The 12,106-nt window shown below is 39.6% G+C and overlaps 1 protein-coding gene across 1 annotated transcript in view; it reads left to right on the top strand.

Annotated features, from left to right (window-relative positions):
• Positions 1-12,106, top strand: part of LOC117829929 (voltage-dependent R-type calcium channel subunit alpha-1E) — a 115,067-nt gene that overhangs the window by 90,041 nt on the left and 12,920 nt on the right. Inside the window, exons 24-38 of the mRNA XM_034707749.1 lie at positions 1,034-1,278; positions 1,744-1,855; positions 2,134-2,263; positions 3,550-3,609; positions 4,477-4,583; positions 4,763-4,774; positions 4,916-5,012; positions 7,399-7,559; positions 8,379-8,516; positions 9,090-9,291; positions 9,826-9,990; positions 10,795-10,905; positions 10,994-11,074; positions 11,231-11,416; positions 11,608-11,699. Coding sequence (XP_034563640.1) covers positions 1,034-1,278; positions 1,744-1,855; positions 2,134-2,263; positions 3,550-3,609; positions 4,477-4,583; positions 4,763-4,774; positions 4,916-5,012; positions 7,399-7,559; positions 8,379-8,516; positions 9,090-9,291; positions 9,826-9,990; positions 10,795-10,905; positions 10,994-11,074; positions 11,231-11,416; positions 11,608-11,699 — 1,899 coding nt within the window. The remainder of the gene's footprint in view (positions 1-1,033; positions 1,279-1,743; positions 1,856-2,133; positions 2,264-3,549; positions 3,610-4,476; positions 4,584-4,762; positions 4,775-4,915; positions 5,013-7,398; positions 7,560-8,378; positions 8,517-9,089; positions 9,292-9,825; positions 9,991-10,794; positions 10,906-10,993; positions 11,075-11,230; positions 11,417-11,607; positions 11,700-12,106) is intronic.

Here is a 12,106-nt window from a genome sequence, read left to right as displayed (position 1 = left end):
GGCTATTTGCCTCAGAGCTGGGACTTATTTTGAAATCAACTGTTTGATATGTGTTAGCTAGTTAGTTGCAGCTAGTAGCTTTCTTTGTCTCCAAATGCTAATTTTGTTTTGTCAGTGCCTTCAGTTGGGACTTTTGACAAACATCTCCTTTTTAAGTACTTAAAGAATTATGCTCAAAAGATTTATGTGTCACCACTCTGTTGCATTTCTTTTTAGAATAAAAAATTTATACAAAGGAATATTACAGCCAAGAATTGAGCTTGTCTTTGTAGAGCACTCCTCATGCCCTTATCAACTAATTCATGACAAGGCGAGGCGAGGCAAGGCAAGGCAAGTTTATTTATAAAGCACTATTCATGCAAAGAGCAATTCAAAGTGCTTTATAGAGTTAAAAACAAAAAACAGAACAGTAACAATCGACAAAAACACACAGCAAACACTTTGAACATTTACATTTTATATACGGCCAGTTATGTTTGATCTACTCTCTCTCTCTCTGTGTGTACTTATGTAACTTAACATACATAGTAAATAGGGTTGGGTCTTATTATTTATTTAAATTAGGACGGATTATTCTAAATAATCAGCCCCCTTCACTGCTCTGAGGTCCGTAACTTGCAGAGTCTTACTGTCCCGCCGGACACAGAATCACAACTGATCTTGTCTTAACTGAAATGAACCTTTAATTATTTGATTCATCTCAGAACTTCTTCTCAAGGTTTAAGACTCACACACTGAATCTTTTCTGTGTCGAATTGCAGCCCGAAGCTGGCTCAGACCTCTTGGCACCCCCGCAGGATGCCCGTATGCCCAACATTTAATTGTAGATCCAAAATCAGGTTAATTCCATAACGCCATACCTTGTCAGAAAATACCCAATTTAAAATATGACATTAAACAAACATAAGCATGAAAACATAAAATATTTTTAAATCTATGACAACTCATAAGTCCACATGCACAGATTCACACCATACAGTTCCCTGCTGGATGTAACTGTATAGCTGTAAAATTATTGTCTCTGCGTTTTTAGACAGGGTGAAAAGAGTGAAGAAGGAGACGCTGACTGTCCAGAAAACCAGACCCACACAGATGACCAGTGTCCTCAGATGCAGGAAGAGCCCCCTCAGTTGTCAGAGCCATCTCCCCCGGTCATCCAAGATAGCAACAAGGAGGAGGAAGAGACCACGAAGGAGCATGAGAAGTCTCAGCTCAGCTCCAGTGTCATCATCGACATGACAAGTGTTCAGTCCTCTCTGGAGCTCTCCACAATCACGGGTAAAATAACTGTGGGTTTGCGGTTGTTAGGTAATCCTGAACTACTCCATCCTACAACTGGATTTAAAATCAAGGAAAGCAGACCTGATATAGAAATTTGAAACTGCTCCAGATTATTAAACCAATTTATTTTCTGAATAAATCAAAGGTGGCAAATAGGTCATGCAGTTCGTCAGACGTGCTTCATTTCATATCTATTGCACCTTGGGTAAATCGTTGCCTCCACAGTTCTGACATTTTGAGATTCAGTGACTCATGTCATCTTTAGGATAGCCCCCATATTTCTCTGATTCGTCTTACCACTGCTGGCCTCCGTCTATTCTCAGCTGTTATTTTTAAAAATAAGCTCAAGAGTTTTGCAGCCTCTTTGGGAGGCCTCCTTCCTTGTTTGTATGCAAGGTGCCTACTCTTCTTCTTCTGACACCTCTCCTTATTTCCTTCTCTGTTCCTCCTGACCTTCCTCAGTAAACAACAAAGACCCTGACACCTGTAAATCAGAGAAGGAGGAAGGAGAGGAGACAAAGCCTGTTAGCACTGTGACGCCAGACAGCATGTTCATCTTCAAACCTGACAATCCGTAAGTTGCTATCACTCTCCCCTCTAACAGGAAAACAAGGACTCTGAGCTGTATGTCTTTTTAATGAGGGGAAAGTATTTCGCCAGACACACATAGACTTTGGAAAAAACAGTCACCTCTCAGTTTCAACACATTCAGAAATTAATCTTTAAATCTTTTTACATTAATTAATTTAACCATGCAGCGAGTAGATGTTAAGCCTTCACTGTGTGACTCACTGTTGATGTGGTTTCTGACCTCGGTCTCACATCTTCATTCCACCATCTGCTCTCCCTCAGGGTGCGTCGAGCGTGTCACTACGTGGTCAACCTCAGGTACTTTGAAATGTCCATCCTGCTGGTCATAGCTGCGAGCAGTATAGCACTGGCTGCCGAGGACCCCGTAGCCACCTCCTCTGACTGGAATAAGGTTTCACACTCACTTACTCATTATCTGACAGCTGCAGTGTAAATGACTTTTCAAGAGCCTGAATATTCCTGCTGAATCACATCTCTTAAGATACCATTTCAATCACTCTTTATCTGCATCGTGGGTCTAATAGCTCCCTTCATCTTCACTAAGCAGCAGAAATGCCACGAGATAAAACAAAACATTACTAACAAGCAGTTCCTTTAATTGTTCTGCACAAGGCTGCTGATGTGACTTGATGGGGGGCAGTTAAGTTCCTGATGGTGAGGAAAATGAAGTCTGAGACACACAGCATGGTTGTTAAAAGGAGGAATTGCTGAATTCTCTAGGCCTTATTCATGAAAGGATTGTGCTGTTTTTTCTCCCACTAAACCTGTGTAGATAAGACAAAAAGATAGCGTCATATTTACTAAGCACACACGATTCAATGCACCACTAACTGCACTGCAGAACAAATAGTGTCTATGTGCCACTTGCATGCATCTAAATGAGTCATTTTGCATTAATTTGGGGCAAAGCTGGCTCATCACTGTGCAAGTTTTCTTCATTGGAGCACATTAGTACCTATAAGGGATGTCATGCTCAAACTTTCCAGTTGTCATAACAACAATTACAACCTTGAATGACCTGAAATTAGCATGTCTGTACTCGGAGTCTGTTAATATTACTGTGGCATAACTATCATTGTTATGAACAAGAGTTAAATCAGTCTAGGATTGTGCTTGGATCTACCGTGGCACATATGTGCACACTTCTCTGTATGAGTGAGGATAGTCTTGGATTGTACTGTGTTTTTTTGTTCAAACAAGCTGCTCTTGCTGGCTCCAGGGAGGAAGCTTTGTTATAAACTGGGAGACTTGTATCACATCTGTCATGAATCCACTTTACAATACAGTAATTGGTAAGAAGTGTTGCTCCATAAAGATGAGCGCACATAACACGACTCTGTGCAGCATAGATATGAGATGCTGATGCTCCACATCTCATCTCATCTGCAAAGGCAAATGAGACGCATTTCTAGGTGCTATTAGAGGCTGCAATCCATTCCCCGTCAACCCCCCCCCCCCCCTCCCCCTTCCTTTGTATCATCATCTGAGTGAACTGTTTCACACTTTCCAAAAAGATTCTGTGGAGGAAGAGACCCCGCAGGTTTAGTTACCATGCAACAAGCTGAACACTGACCTTTTTTTTGTGAAAAAGAGATAATGATTGTGCTTGTTATATGCTGGATGTGTCTAATTCCGTGATTGTCTTTTGACTGTTCTTCTGTCTCACACTTGTTGCAGGTTCTGCGGTATTTTGATTACGTTTTCACTGGAGTTTTCACATTTGAAATGGTTATCAAGGTGAGAAGGTGAAATAGTGAGGTGTGACTGTGTGGTGATGAAGTGCAACACCATTTTCCTTTTTTAGCAAAAGCCAGCTAATCACTATAAACAGACATCAGCATGTGGATGCAGAATCTGTAGGCACTTGAACAGATGCTGTTGAAAGCCTCATGGGAACATTTTTTTATCAGTATGTGGTGCAAATTGACCAACTATAAATATTTGGGTTGGAAACAAAATGCCCTGGAGGAAATGCAATCACAGATCCCATATACTATCATTTGATGGCAGTTTGACTTTTGTCCAATTGCTTTTCATTCATCTTCAGATATCTTCTGATTAGATTAGTCAAGTCTTCATCTCAGAACCTCACCCCACTTTAATGTTTCTGATTTGATCAGACAATGAATTGATGTCAGCAACAAGGAACATAAAGTTCTGTCCCTGATAACTGTCATTCAGACATGTACTGGCAGCATGAATGCTTCCACTTTAGAGCCAAAGAAAGTACAGCAAACAGCCAAACCGTTCCTGTTTTATTTCAGGAGCAGTTTGATCTCCTTCTGTTTTAGTTCATGGCTCATTTAAAGCTCCTGTGAAGAACTATAGATTGGTGTTGATTTTGATGCCCCCTTGTGGACAAACTGGTACCTCCTATCTCTCAACTGATTTTATCTGGTACTTGTGTTAGTGGTATTTTTGAATGAAAAAACACCTCCTGCTGTTTTTAACAGTCACATGGATCACTCATTGAGAGTTTGTGGAAAAGGTAAACAAAGACTGCAGTCAGTGACTTTATCTGACACCTACCCTGCCACATCTGACTCTATGCCTGTAAACTGCAGTGGGATATTTTCTGATCTAACAGCTGTGTCTTTCCCTCAGATGATAGATCAGGGTCTGATCCTCCATGACGGTTCCTACTTCAGAGACCTGTGGAACATCCTAGACTTCATCGTCGTGGTGGGAGCGCTGGTGGCCTTTGCCCTCTCGTTAGTAACGTGTCTCTTGAATCGTTTACATCTAATAATCATATTTCCAAACAAGTGATTGAACAAGCTATGGATGAGATTTTATTTTGTATATGTTGACTAAAGCTTTTTTTTAATACATGGCCCTCAATGCTGTTTGCTTCATCCATGAATGATGCCTCAATGGGACCTACCATCAGCAATGTGTTGGGGTAACAAAACTACCTTGAAATATATATAACATGAGTAGTATATGTCAGATTAAACATACTGTAAAATATACTTTAGTAAAATAAATCTAGGTGTCAGAAAAGGTCAAATGCTTACACTTTCACTTTTTTCTTTCTGTACAGAAATAACAAAGGACGAGACATTAAGACCATCAAATCTCTGAGAGTTCTACGAGTCCTCAGACCTCTGAAGACCATCAAGAGACTTCCCAAACTCAAGGTCAGACATGCTTTGAATTCAAACCTGTATTATTTTTCTATTCTATCAATATATGTTTGTATTTTAAAATTTACTATTATTTATTTCTACTGTTTGTATTTGTTGTGCAGCACTTTGGGAACCTTGTTGTTTTTAAAATGTGCTATATAAATAAAATGGATTGGATTGGATTGGAATATATGATCTTAATTATGAATAAAAAGAATGTTATAAACATGATAAATCAGTCACCACTTGCTGCCCACAATCGCACACAATTATACAACATTTAACATAGCTTTGAGTTTACCCCTCTTTTAACATTCATAGCTGGGTGTCTCAGAACTGAGAGCAGAGACAGAGCGAGTAGACAGACAAGGCGATGAGCCGTGAGGTGACAAACTGCAAGCATCAGGGCATGAAGACATGTTGTCAAGGCTGGGATCCTAAAACCTCAAACATAGTCTGCCTACTGGGAGAAAACAATAAGGAAGAGGAGGAGGAAGAGGAGGAGGAGAGATGGGACATTTCAAAGTGTTTACACTCATGCATATGAAGCAGGAAACTGAGGCTAAGCAGAGACAGAGGAGGCAAAGAGGAGACCATCGGAGAATAAACAAACAAGACAGGAGATGCAAGGGTTAATTCAGGGATTTAGTCTGCCCGAGAAGCAGCTGGAGGACTGTCTGAGTGCGTTAAGACGTGGTCATTATTTGATTGCAGCTAACAACATCCACATCCTTTTTTTAAGGTTATGTCTTGCTTTCCATTTCTTTCAATTTGCTGTAAGAAGGGCTTAAGATCTATCATTGTGTTAGTAATAATAAATAGGATTGTAAGGTTTTAGTGTAGCTGTACAACCACTGGCACAAGTCCTTGATGTCTGTTTTTTTTACTCTTGTATACAAAGATGAACAATTCATCTCCACCTCCTCTCATTGCAGTAAAGTGATGCACTGACATCCTATACATCTGGACACAGGGTGTGCACAGTACGGGTGGTTGGTTGCTGGTTAAACAGCAGTATTAATGTCACGCCCATAGACTGTATAAAATATGGACGTGGTATCCGTGACGTCAGCCATCTGTTTCTGAAGAGCAGTATGAGGCCAATCGGCAGCGGCAGCCCTATTGCTGCTGTCAAACCTGTGTGACGTAAAGAGGCGGGCTTTGAGCCTCCTAGCCAACAGCTACAGTGTTCAGTCAGCTGTGCCTCTCATTGGAAGACTCGTAATCTCAATATCTTCGAAATTGCCGCGTTAGAAAAAAGTTCACCCCCCCACTGTGTGTGCCGATCGAGAAATGAGCTATCCAGACTACACTCGTGTTTTGTACCAGGCTGTAAACATGTTTATTTCTGCTGTAAAGATCAGCTTTCTTGAATTGGTGTGTATGTGGTGTCTGGTACTTCTGGAGCCAGCCTCAAGCGGATCCTTGATGAACTACAGTTTTTAACACTTTCGCATTGGACTCATATTTTTGGACCAAAGGTTGCCACTTGGTCACAAGCCCTTTGTTAACTTAACAGCAAAACACATATTATTATTGAAAGTTACAGTATAAAAATAAACAGCCGACGGTCACTGATGGTCTTGTTTACTTTGTAGAGTATAAAGAGATGTTAGCATTGATATCAGTTTGTTTTATGACCAGCTAGTAACTCTTCACAGAAGCTTTAACTTGATAAAAGAACAACAAAGATCCCCCAAGTTGGCACAGTCAACAGATTATTGGGAGTGCAGGTTTGGCCTTATGGTTATAGCTCATCCCTCTTAACAGAGGCTATAGTCCTTGTCGCTGGTTCAACTCTGTTGCTGAATGTCATCCCCTGCTCTTCACTCTTCACATTCCCTGGCTCTCTTAAGCTGTCCTATGTAGTAAAGGCACAAATGCCCTTATGAAAATAAATAGAGAAAGAAAAATATTTTTTAGAAAAATAGAAAAGAACAGAGTTTGTATAAAGCGGGCACTCATGGTTATAGAAAATTGAAAGACACTTTCTGCTGTACTTTGCCAATCTGGTACACAAAGTGCCACATAAGCTGCATTTGTCTATAGAGTATTATGCCACATTTTTAGCATTAAAAAACATTCAAAGCTTAACATTTTGGTTATATAGTTTGACCCATGTCCCATCTTTTAATAATGTATAGAGGAACTGCACCTATACTGCAGCCAATCAGTAGGGGTAGCTCAAAGTATATGATTTGTAATGGTTTCCATCTGTTTATACCAACTATGGTTCAAACACATAAATACTGAGTAAATATTGAGACACTAAAAGCTCTACTATTGATGACAGCATACATTTGACATTTAAATACATAAATAAGTACAAAGATGTGTTAGATCCTTAATCCCAAATTTGATTCAATGTTTTCCCTCTGGTGTGTCTCATTTCCTCCAGGCTGTGTTTGACTGTGTGGTGACATCTCTGAAAAACGTCTTTAACATCCTGATCGTCTATAAGCTCTTCATGTTCATCTTTGCTGTCATCGCTGTGCAGCTCTTCAAGGGGAAGTTTTTCTACTGCACTGACAGCTCCAAGACAACCGAGAAGGACTGCCAGTAATACTCCCCTTTATAACGTTGTTTTCCTGTTCCCTGCAATCACATTTGTCATTCTTTCTTTTTAATATATGTCTCTCTTTTTCTCCCTTTCCCCTTCCCCCTTTCCTCTCATTCTCATCTTTTTTCCTTACTTCTGATGTATTTTCTTTTATTTTCCTGTTTCTTTCCTTCTTTCCAATCTTCTGTACAACCCCCTTACGTTATTCTTTTTCCTCGTTTAACTTTGTACTTTACTCCCCTTTTCCTCTTTTTCCTTCATATCTTGCTTACAGTAATTTTCCTTTTTTCCTTTGTCCTTTTCCTTTTATTCCTTACTACTTTTGCTTCCCTCATATCTCTTTTTTTTATTTTTTTATCCTACTTTCTTATTTCCTTCTTTTTCTTCATTCATCTTTCTTTCATTGTTTAGACTTTTACTGTCTTTTTTGTTTACTTACTTTCACTGTTTTCCTTTTCTATCCATCCCTTCTTACCATTGTCTGGCTTTTAATGATTAGTTCCTTTTTTTTCTCTCAATTGTTCCTTCTCCACCTGTACCTTGTCTCTTTCAACAAAACAAAAGAATGGTTAAGATGGAATTATTTTTTTTAGCTTTTTTTCTTAGTTTTCTTTTTTTTCACTTCATCTCTTTCACCTGATAATCAAAGTTGATTCAAGTTGTGGAAAATTGTATAGATACATCTCCAAGTCTAAAGGATTCTATCAGAGTGTTTGTGTTGTTTGGTTTATTTGTTGTTGTTTTTTTGTTACTGCTCCAGTATTATTTTTTTTCATCATCCCTTCATAAAGTAATAACCTTTTCTCTATCTCCTTCAGGGGTTACTACATTGATTACGGAAAGGACAAGAAAGAGATGAAGAGGAGAGAGTGGAGGAGGCATGAGTTTCACTACGACAACATTGTCTGGGCTCTGCTCACTCTCTTCACAGTGTCCACAGGAGAGGGCTGGCCTCAGTGAGTGAGCGAGCGCGTGGTGCTGGAGGACGAAACTCAGCAGGAGCTTTAGTTTTTATCATTTTCAATCCTTCATTGTTATTTTCTTTTATGAGCAGTTTAACCTTTTAACAAATGGCTTGTTCTTTGCTAAATGTCAAATCCGACCTTTGAAGAAGGAAATATAATACATGTGTTTAACTTCACAAAGATTTAATTGTTCATTCATCTCACAATAAGGTTAAACCAACATTGAGTGACAGTGCATGTGGTTCAGTTTAATGCCAACCCAGACTAATGTGGAAAAAAATAAGAAACAACATCCCCATACCAATTGTATATTGGCATCTGATCCCCTGAACAGTTGTTCTTAAAACTAAAAACTGCTGTAAGAAATAATATGATTATTTTGAACAACTTTTTTTAAAAAGGAATGTTTCCTGCACTAGTTTTCCTATAAAAACCCTTTCTTTTTTTCATCAAGTATCCAAGAGCCTTGATTCATTAATCATTTTGTAGCAGTTTGATGTATTTTCAGTGGTTTACACCATCTCTAAAACCTTTAGCATTAGCGTCATATCTCTTCTCTTACAGGGTTCTGCAGCACTCAGTAGACGTGACGGAGGAGGACAGAGGTCCGAGCCACGGCAACAGGATGGAGATGTCCATCTTCTACGTCATCTATTTTGTCGTCTTCCCTTTCTTCTTCGTCAACATCTTTGTGGCTCTCATCATTATCACCTTCCAGGAGCAGGGGGATAAGATGATGGAAGAGTGTAGCCTGGAAAAGAACGAGGTGAGGGAAGTGTGCAATTTGGCAAACTGTACAAGCAGATAACATTTTAAAATGCTAGTTATGATGTTCTTAGCTGGTTCTAGTCAACAGGCTTCATCTACTCAAGTCATTACAGGTAGAATCTGTTCACACTTAAAAGACCCTCTGAAATCACTCTCCCATAACAGTGTTTTTCTGTCTTATTTTTTGTCTTCTAAAAATTCCTTAATTTCTTTACTCTCAAATCGGGTGCATCTTTCCAATCTGTCCCTTCTTACTTTATCATCACTTTCTGTAAAAAACAAACATGTTGACTGTCCAGCCTGTGGAACTTCTAAAGATAAAATGCGCTCTGCCTGACTTCAAGGATTGTCTTTTTTAATCCATAAATCTATAAACATTATTGTAGGAACACTTTTTTTTTTTAGCTTCAAGCCAAAAGAAAGTAAATAAAAGAAACACCTATCCTAAAATCAGTCAGACAGTCAGGCTGTTCAGAATTTTAGTAATTTTTAATCCTTCTTTCATCCCTCCTTCTCTTGTTCTGTGTTTCAGAGAGCTTGCATAGACTTTGCCATCAGTGCCAAGCCCCTGACCCGTTACATGCCCCAGAACCGGCACACGTTCCAGTACCGCCTGTGGCATTTTGTGGTGTCACCCTCTTTTGAGTACACCGTCCTGGCCATGATCGCTCTTAACACTATTGTTCTGATGATGAAGGTGAGGAAGATGAAGAGCTTCATGCACTAATTGAAGGAGCTGCTGGCAATATACTTCACTGCAATTGTCTTTTGTGATCACATGGGATAAATAAACTTGAATGATTGATTGAGAACAGAGTAAAAAAAAAAAGACAAAAAACAGAAATCAGACAACAAATGTTCAACCAAGTAGCATCAGAATGAGAGGAAGCAACTGATATGATGGTTTTTACCTTTGTCATCCTGCTCCAAAATATGATAAGAGTAACTCTTTTCCACACTCATGTCTGTGGTATTAAGAAAACACAGCTGGCTTTTCTTCTGAGCAACATATTTGGTCCCAGACTTGGGATGTGTATAAGTCGATGTGTTTGTTTTATGTACCACTTCAGCAGACTGTAATGTTTTCATTTAGACCTGCTGATGCTTGAAGTTTTTTTTTCGGCCCGCTCACCATTATTTATTTCTCATATTGGCCTTTTCTGGGGCTGTACAAGTTGTTCAGACAGACAGGCGCGGGGTGACTCAGCCTGTATTAAATATTGATCTATGATGTCCAGAGGCTGCTATTTAGCATGACCTCATTAACTGTGGCTGCCGCCCCCAGAGGAATGACTCCTTTTATAGTGCCACGGATGAAAGGTGCAGAGACTGGAGGACTATTTATGGGTCTGGAGGAATCTTCTATCAACCTGTAGATCTGCAGGGAGCAGGCTGAAGTTCACACTCATATCAGACTGGTGTCAAACACTGCTGTGACCTTTTTTTATCCTACTCACACTGCACATTTCTGATACTTTAACCCCTGCTGCCTTTATTTCAGTATTACTCTGCCCCGCCGGCATATGAGGCTGTACTGAAACACCTGAACACAGCGTTCACTGTTCTATTCTCTGTGGAGTGTGTCCTCAAGATCATGGCCTTTGGATTCCTGGTGAGAGAAAACAGACGACAAAGCAGCGTGAATGTTAATCCAAAACCCTGTTTGGAAGTGTCTTAAAGCATCTTTTCTGTTTCTTCAGAACTACTTTCGAGATACGTGGAACATATTTGACTTCATTACTGTTTTGGGAAGCATCACAGAGATCATTGTCGATCTACAGGTAATAAGAAACTAGGAATTCCAGTAACAAGATACTTTAAAATGTTGTATGTCTCTATTTGAGGTTTAACACCCGTTTCCTGAAAACAAGCTGACACCCTTTGAAAAACATCCAGTCAACATGTTTTTCTCCCTCTCCCCTGTTTCCATATTCCAGTTCGTTGATACGTTCAACATGAGCTTCTTGAAGCTGTTCCGAGCAGCTCGTCTCATCAAACTGCTGAGACAGGGTTACACCATCCGGATCCTTCTGTGGACCTTTGTCCAGTCCTTCAAGGCTTTGCCCTATGTCTGTCTGCTCATCGCTATGCTCTTCTTCATCTACGCCATCATCGGCATGCAGGTTAGAAGAGATGGATGCTTTATCATTTTCCGTTTCTGTGGAGATGAATTTAAACATTTTAATCCATAGCATAGCATAGCATAGCATAAGTAAAGCCATGTTTCGGACTGAGTAAATTCTTTCAAATTGTCAGTGTCATGCATTTATCCTTTTTCCAAGTCTTTAACATATTTTTTATCCACTTGGATCAGGTGTTTGGGAATATTAAGCTGAGTGACAAGACTCACATCACCCAGCACAACAACTTTAAGACCTTCTCTGGTGCACTGATGCTGCTGTTCAGGTAGGACACATGCAGAGCTTCTCTTCTTTGGGAAACTTTGAACTTTATTTTTCATTCATCTTGCCTTACACAAACATTAGTTGCATATTTCAAGCAGAGATCAAACAGTGGTGCAAACAACACTTGGCTTTCTGAATAATATTTTCCTTATTGTAGTCAGAATCATGTATCTAGGTTCACCTAGTGGGACTCTGTTTTCTAAGTACCCCAGGGGCTTTCAGTCTCAATGATATATGGAGCAGGGAACCATTTACCTTCTGAGTAAACAGCTTGTCTTTGCCAGAGTTGGCCAAATAATTAACTGGCTCTCCAGACCACAGTGCTGAGTGTTGATATTGCTTTTATTTCTACATGTTGGGGTTTTCTATAAGACAAAATACAAACACATGTGCATTTAAATGTGATCA

This window comes from Notolabrus celidotus, chromosome 2 (genome assembly GCF_009762535.1).
Source record: "Notolabrus celidotus isolate fNotCel1 chromosome 2, fNotCel1.pri, whole genome shotgun sequence".
Taxonomy (NCBI): domain Eukaryota; kingdom Metazoa; phylum Chordata; class Actinopteri; order Labriformes; family Labridae; genus Notolabrus; species Notolabrus celidotus.
Note: the sequence above shows the minus strand (reverse complement) of the source record. Positions and strands in the feature narration are given on the sequence as shown.